This window comes from Chroicocephalus ridibundus, chromosome 3 (genome assembly GCF_963924245.1).
Source record: "Chroicocephalus ridibundus chromosome 3, bChrRid1.1, whole genome shotgun sequence".
Lineage (NCBI taxonomy): Eukaryota > Metazoa > Chordata > Aves > Charadriiformes > Laridae > Chroicocephalus > Chroicocephalus ridibundus.
The window spans coordinates 122,580,858-122,588,781 of NC_086286.1; the positions used below are offsets into that span (position 1 = coordinate 122,580,858).

At 46.8% G+C, this 7,924-nt stretch overlaps 2 protein-coding genes across 2 annotated transcripts; both read left to right on the forward strand.

The window, feature by feature from the left end:
- Nucleotides 1-1,861: 1,861 nt before the first annotated feature.
- Nucleotides 1,862-4,708, forward strand: LOC134512440 (taste receptor type 2 member 9-like). Its single transcript, XM_063327806.1, has one exon. It carries the CDS (start codon nt 2,531-2,533, stop codon nt 3,482-3,484), a length of 954 nt encoding a protein of 317 aa, XP_063183876.1. The 5' UTR covers nt 1,862-2,530; the 3' UTR covers nt 3,485-4,708.
- Nucleotides 4,709-5,591: 883 nt separating this feature from the next.
- Nucleotides 5,592-7,895, forward strand: LOC134512441 (taste receptor type 2 member 9-like). Its single transcript, XM_063327807.1, has one exon. It carries the CDS (start codon nt 6,909-6,911, stop codon nt 7,860-7,862), a length of 954 nt encoding a protein of 317 aa, XP_063183877.1. The 5' UTR covers nt 5,592-6,908; the 3' UTR covers nt 7,863-7,895.
- Nucleotides 7,896-7,924: the final 29 nt, after the last annotated feature.

Genomic DNA, 7,924 nt, shown 5'->3' on the forward strand with positions numbered 1-7,924 from the left:
TTTAATTTAAAAATAGCATTATTTTTGTAATCAACATAATGTCAGCCATCAAGTTCCAGCAAAATGTGTTGGTTTGGGTTTCCTCAGGAGATCTTGAAGACATAGTCTCTCAGAGTAGAAGCACAGCGAGGGGTCCTGGTTTGGTCCCTCTCACGTACCTATGAAGCCATGTGCTCCCAGTGTTTTGCATGGGAACCACACCCGGGTCTTTCCCTGTGAACACAAATCATGTGGGCCCGAGTGAAGCAGGGCAGGAGAACGTCCCCTTGGTGAGAAGGCAAGAGCAGGGCTGAGCTTTGCCTCTGACTGTTCAAAGGGTTTCTCTTCCTGGCAGCCACAAGAAGGGGCTTTGCACGCTCCTGCACACTCAGTACTGCTACCCGCATGGGGCATCTGCCTGGCCGATCCCATCAGTCCAGTGGTACCAGAGAGGGGAGTGAGGATCAGAGAGTGCAAAGCAGGAGTTAATCCACGTGCCTCATCTGCATCCTTCCCCTAGAGGCATGAACACAAACATAAAACCAGGGTCAGAGGAAACAGAAACTGAATTCACCGAAGAGCACCCAGCAGCTGACGCTACCCAGCCTGCCTGTCAGAGGAGCAGCAGAATGGGGGTTACGGGGTGAGGACTTGCCCAATCAGCCTCCTGAAACACAACTTGCAGGGGAAGAAAATCCACTAATGGCCAGCTGGCACAAGCCATCCCCGACTCCTGGACTCAAAGGCATAGACCAAAAAAACAGGAACAAATGTCATAGAATCATAGACTTGCCTGGGTTGGAAGGGACCTTTCAGATCATCGAGTCCAATCATCAAAGTAACTCTGACAAAAACCATCACTAAACCATATCTCTAAGCACTATGTCTACCCATCTTTTAAACACCTCCGGGGATGGTGCCTCAACCACTTCCCTGGGCAGCCTGTTCCAATGCTTCATAACCCTTTCAGTGTAAAAATTTTTTCTAATATCCAACCTAAACCTCCCCTGGTGCAACTTGAGGCTGTTTCCTCTCGTCCTATCACCTGTTACTTGGGAGAAGAGACTGACCCCCACCTCTCTACACCCTCCTTTCAGGCAGTTGTCGAGATTGAGAAGGTCTCCGCTCAGCCCCTTCTACTCCAGGCTGAACACCCCCAGCTCCCTCAGCCGCTCCTCACAAGACTTGTGCTCCAGACCCCTCACCAGCTCCATTGCCCTTCTCTGGACACACTCCAGCATCTCAATGTCTTTATTCTAGGGAGGGGCCCAAAACTGGACACAGCACTCGACGTGGGGTCTCACCAGTGCCAACAATTGGGGGGACAATCCGGGGGACAATCAGATCACTTCCTTAATCCTGCTGGCCACACTGTTCCTGATACAAGCCAGGATGCTGTTGGCCTTCTTGGCCACCTGGGCACACTGCTGGCTCATATTCAGCTGGCTGTCGCCAAACACCCCCAGGTCCTTTTCCATGGGGCAGCTCTCCATCCTATAGCGCTGCACGGGGTTGTTGTGACCCAAGTCCAAGACCCGGCACTTGGCCTTGTTGAACCTCAATGCATCCTTGCCTCCCAGTCTCTACAACTTTCACCCTCTCTAGACATGAAAGTGATGGCAAATGAGATACAGTGAAGTGGGTCATTCACTAAATGCTGCTTCCTACTGATATTCCACTGCAGGGCAGCATCATTGTATCCAGTGCCCATAAGGTTGCTCTTCACACACACAAGAGTCTGATCTTCATCATTTTTTGCAGGCCGTGGGGATCATCTGGCTTCATATTAATTCTTGTATTTTTAGTCTCAGAGAAGTGGGTTGCTTTCTTTAAGCGCCTCTCTTGAGCTTATAGACAACATATATTTATAACTGCAGTGACTATGTCTAACGTATTCACAGTCAAGCCTGACTTGTTTTAAATGATCCATAAAATTTTTGAATGACTGCATCCAAACCTAGCTATGATGTTGATGTCTTCTAGGCAATATGATAAATAAACGGTGGTGAAGACCTCACTAGAGCTTTTACTAAAACCATCGGACTATCTCAATAGATTTTATGGGAACATCTTGGTTGAATTTTGCAGTTCCTGGACTCTGCAGCGGAAGAGGACAGTGGCTGCCCTGATTGTGCTTTGATGACAACCCCTCCACGTGACAGTTGGAGGTGACTACAGGACAGGAGAACCCAGATCATGAATCCTGAGAGCCATCAAACACACGACGGTCGTTAATCACAATGCTGTCCACTGCAGACAAGCATCTGCTTTGATCTACTTTGCTTGTGTCACACAACGCAGCTCTTCTGAACTGAAATTCAAATATCGGAGACAGACGCTGATACCAGCTAAGGGAATAGCCCAGCACATTTACATTCCTGCACCTGCCCTGCTCTGAATAGGAGCAGCACCGCAATCCCCACCACCACCACCACCTCTATAAAGCTCCCGTTCCATACGTGACACTCGGGAAACGGCAGCCGCCAACCTGCGCTAAGCGTTAGCGCAACAACCTAGTGTTCTGGCGCAGCACCGCTACCCATCCTGGACGATGGAAGCTTGTTACTCTCAAGGCAAATTCAATGCCACTTCCTATGATGTCATGGCTATAGTCATCGTCTCCCTTCAGACATTTGCTGGCATGTGGATCAACGCTTTCATGACTTCGGTGCTTTGCATTGCCTGGCTCAAAAAGAAAAGCTTTAACTCTAATGAGAAGATCTTGCTGTTTCTGGGATGCTGCAGGTTTTGCTTTCTGGGCATCACATGGGCATATTCCTTTCTTTCAACAATTTATCCCCGGTGCCTTTATGTTCACCCCATACCCCAAATATTGTCAGCTATTCAAAGCTTTTTAAATTTTTCCAACTTGTGGGTTTCTGCCTGTCTTTGCATTTTTTATTGCCTAAAAATTGCAAATTTCAGGAACACCTTTTTCATCTACCTGAAAGGAAAAATTGACAGGATCGTGTCGTGGCTCTTGTTGGGTTCAGGGATTTTTTCCCTGGTCATCAGCATCCTTGTCTACAACAGCATTGATGAAGCACACAGTGACAACTTCAATTCCACTGGCCAAGGAAATTTCTGGAAACTGAACATCAAAATGGATGAACACTTGTTCCCTCTTTTTTTTCTCAGTGGCGTTGGATTTGCCATGGCATTCATGGCGGTAATCTTTTCTGCCCTTCTCCTCCTCTTTTCTCTCTGGAGACACAAAAGCAAGATGCAGACAAACTCCGGGAAGAACCTCAGCATGGACGCCCACGTCAAAGCCATGAAATCTATTCTGTCCTTTTCCTTCATTTACAGCGTTAACTTTGCATGTTTGATCTTGACCATGATTTATGCCACAAAGAAGGCAAATCCTGTGGTGTTTCTCTCTTTAGTATTACAGTGTGCTTTTCCGTCTGTTCATTCCCTCATTCTGATTTTCAGCAATCAAAAACTGAAAAAGACACTGCGCAGGACTCTGTCCTGTGGGAAGTGCAAGGGTTGCATGAGGTAGGAAATGTATTGAAAGCTGGAGCCCACTAAAAATGTTGCTGTTCTACAAAACACATAATTCAATCTCTAAGGTAACTCTCCAGCCCGTGTAAATAATACAGATGTTCTGTCTTCACCGTCTAAGTTAAGGAAACTTCATTAACATGCTTTGAAGTAAATTATTATGAGTTAAACAAATTATTATTATCATTTGATGTAGGTAATTCCTTGGGTTGAATTATTGTCAATAACAGAGTAATTTAGAGCTGGTACAATGGCTAGCTGCAAAAGGGGAACAGCAAAACTGCAAGCCTTCAGAAGGGCTTTGGTATTTTCGGATCAAGACTACTCAACTAACCTACATGTTTATATCTATTTTGCTTTACATTTATTTCTGCTGTGGCGTTGTACTTTGTAATATTATCACTGCTTGCATTGGTCTATAACTTTTGCGTGAATATGTTGATCACTCTTTAATTCACCCGAGGTGTGGGAAGGACCCACAAAGGAGCAGGGGAAGAGCGTGAGGCGGAAGGAGTGGAAGAGACAATGTGTGTTACGAACTAACCGCAATCCCCAATCCCCATCCCCCTGCACCGCTCGGGGTGAGGAGGTAGAGAAGTTGGGAATGAAGGACTAAGTTGAGCATGGGAAGAAGGGGTGGGTGGAGGTACGGTGTTTTACTTTTGTCTTTGTTCCTCATCATCCTACTCTATTTTCAAATGGTAATAAATTAAATTGATTACCCCCAAGTCGAGTCTGTTTTGCCTGTGACGGTAACTGATGAGTGATCTCCCTGTCTTTGTCTCAAACCGTGAGCTTTTCCACCCCTGTCCTGTTGAGGAGCAAGAGGGAAGGAGTGGCTGGCTGCGGGTCTGGCAGCTGGCCAAGGTCAACCCACCACAGCAGATAATCTAAACGTGAAATAGTTCCAGCATGAACAGAGCTGAACCTGAATTGTTCTTTCTTTCTCCATCTCTGGCCCAGAGGAATACCTTACCTCATGCCAAGTGCCAAGTGGGTATTTCTCATGCATCTTGGCAGCTTTTGTTTCTGCCTGTTTTAAAACACTCATCCATAAGGAATACATTTGCCAGGTGTGGAGCCTCAAATCTCAGAGGCTTCCCTACGGTCTGCAGAGTTCAAATATACCCAAAATGCTCTCCAGGGAGTCACCTCAAGTGTTGCATCATCCCTGCTGGACAGCCATTCACCCCACACAAGTCCTGGGGCTTTTTCTCTCATGTTTTCGAGAACAACCTTTCATAGAATCATAGAATGTGTTGGGTTGGAAGGCACTTTTAAAGGTCATCTAGTCCAACCCCCCTGCAGTAAGCAGGGACACCTTCAACTAGATCAGGTTGCTCAGAGCCTCATCAAGCCCGGCCTTGAATGTCTCCAGGGATGGGGTCTCCACCGCCTCTCTGGGCAACCTGGGCCAGTGTCTCACCACCCTCAGTGTAAAGAACTTCTTCCTCATGTCTCATATAAACCCACCCTGCTCTAGTTTAAAACCACTGTCCCTTGTCCTATCGCTACATGCCCTTGCAAACAGCCCCTCCCCAGCTTTCCTGTAGGCCCCCTTCAGGCACCGGAAGGCTGCTATAAGGTCTTCATGGAGCCTTCTCTTCTCCAGGCTAAACAACCCCAACCCTCTCAGCCTGCCTTCAAAGGAGAGGTGCTCCAGCCCTTGGATCATCTTCGTGGCCCTCCGCTGGACTGGCTCCAACACGTCCATGTCCTTCTTGTGCTGAGGGTTCCAGAGCTGGACACAGGACTCCCGGTGGGGTCTCACCAGAGCAGAGTAGAGGGGCAGAATCACCTCTCTGGATCTGCTGGCCACGCTGCTTTTGATGTAGCCCAGGATGCGATTGGCCTTCTGGGCTGCAAGCGCACATTGTTGGCTCATGTTCAGCTTTTCATCCACCAGTGTGGATTGGTGTTCTGCTACTGGTGGATTTTAAAGTACTGCTATTAGCAGAAGGCTTCTCAGACATTCTTTTCCCACAATAAAGGAGATGTGGTCATCTCGTAGGACAACAGTGTGAAGGACTCACTAATTTCTATGTACTCTCTATTAGAAATCAACACAGATGAAGAGTTTCTGCTCAGAGAGCATGAGTGGCCCCGGGACGCTAATTTGAAAAGATGAAGTGAAGGCAAAAAAACTTAGTTTGTAACCGTTCTATTTTAAGGGTTGCCTTTTCCATGGGCAAAACAGCACTCCCTTCCCTCTTCCTCTCCATCCCCACAAAAACGAAAGGGGAAGAGGTAAATAAGAAAGTATAAGAAAGGGGGTTTGAACCATTAGCTTTCACTCTTTTCCGGCTTTTCTCGCAGGAGTAAACCAAAACAATTACCTTCACTAAAAAGAAAGGGTTTGAGTCATCTGATCACAATTAGACACTCAGAGAACACTGCCTTTAGCTTTTTGCCTTTAGCTGCAATTGCATTTTTACATCAGATGCCAGACTCCACCGAGTCCCACTTCCACAGCAGGAGACATTCCGCGCTATCCCATATCCCAGTGGAGGCAGATCTTAAACATCTCATCTGGACACATCTCCCCACCTGAAAGGCCTTTAAAGGACAGGCACCACCTCCCTTCCCTTCTTTCCCTGCCATTGATCCATGCACTTGATCCTTTAGCATGACAGTCCCCAATGGCTTCCACAAAAACACCATGGAAAATCCTTCTTACTCCCTACATCCCACGCAACACCAACCCTCAAAAGCTCGCAGAGCGCAAGACTCAGTAGATGAGTTTTGAACACTGGCTCCGGGAATCATGCCTAAGTTTGCCCTTTTCTTCGATAGGTTTCAGTTTAAAAGCAAGCCTGATTATCCATCAACGCCTTCCCCGCCATGTGGCTGTGCACTTACAATTAAGGCATCACCACTGGGAAAACGAACATGGATTTCAGTGCCCTCAAAGGATAAAAATGAACTCCCGTTTCCAGCATCTTGGTTGAATTTTGCAGTTCCTGGACTCTGCAGCAAAAGAGGACAGTGGCTGCCCTGACTGTGCTTTGATGAGAGAACCCCTCCACGTCACTGTTGGAGGTGACTACAGGACAGGAGAACCCAGATCATGAATCCTGAGAGCCATCAAACACACGACGGTCGTTAATCACAATGCTGTCCACTGCAGACAAGCATCTGCTTTGATCTACTTTGCTTGTGTCACACAACGCAGCTCTTCTGAACTGAAATTCAAATATCGGAGACAGACGCTGATACCAGCTAAGGGAATAGCCCAGCACATTTACATTCCTGCACCTGCCCTGCTCTGAATAGGAGCAGCACCGCAATCCCCACCACCACCACCACCTCTATAAAGCTCCCGTTCCATACGTGACACTCGGGAAACGGCAGCCGCCAACCTGCGCTAAGCGTTAGCGCAACAACCTAGTGTTCTGGCGCAGCACCGCTACCCATCCTGGACGATGGAAGCTTGTTACTCTCAAGGCAAATTCAATGCCACTTCCTATGATGTCATGGCTATAGTCATCGTCTCCCTTCAGACATTTGCTGGCATGTGGATCAACGCTTTCATGACTTCTGTGCTTTGCGTTGCCTGGCTCAAAAAGAAAAGCTTTAACTCTAATGAGAAGATCTTGCTGTTTCTGGGATGCTGCAGGTTTTGCTTTCTGGGCATCACATGGGCATATTCCTTTCTTTCAACAATTTATCCCCGGTGCCTTTATGTTCACCCCATACCCCAAATATTGTCAGCTATTCAAAACTTTTTAAATTTTTCCAACTTGTGGGTTTCTGCCTGTCTTTGCATTTTTTATTGCCTAAAAATTGCAAATTTCAGGAACACCTTTTTCATCTACCTGAAAGGAAAAACTGACAGGATCGTGTCGTGGCTCTTGTTGGGTTCAGGGCTTTTTTCCCTGGTCATCAGCATCCTTGCCTACAACAGCATTGATGAAGCACACAGTGACAACTTCAATTCCACTGGCCAAGGAAATTTCTGGAAACTGAACATCAAAATGGATGAACACTTGTTCCCTCTTTTTTTTCTCAGTGGCGTTGGATTTGCCATTGCATTCATGGCGGTAATCTTTTCTGCCCTTCTCCTCCTCTTTTCTCTCTGGAGACACAAAAGCAAGATGCAGACGAACTCCGGGAAGAACCTCAGCATGGACGCCCACGTCAAAGCCATGAAATCTATTCTGTCCTTTTCCTTCATTTACAGCGTTAACTTTGCATGTTTGATCTTGACCATGATTTACGCCACAAAGAAGGCAAATCCTGTGGTGTTTCTCTCTTTAGTATTACAGTGTGCTTTTCCGTCTGTTCATTCCCTCATTCTGATTTTCAGCAATCAAAAACTGAAAAAGACACTGCGCAGGACTCTGTCCTGTGGGCAGTGCAAGGGTTGCATGAGGTAGGAAATGTATTGAAAGCTGGAGCCCACTAAAAATGTTGCTGTTCTACAAAACACATAATTTAA

What these genes read in the sequence shown, in the direction of transcription:
- LOC134512440 (XM_063327806.1), top strand. Translation starts at nt 2,531, where the DNA reads ATGGAAGCTTGTTACTCTCAAGGCAAATTCAATGCCACTTCCTATGAT.
- LOC134512441 (XM_063327807.1), top strand. Translation starts at nt 6,909, where the DNA reads ATGGAAGCTTGTTACTCTCAAGGCAAATTCAATGCCACTTCCTATGAT.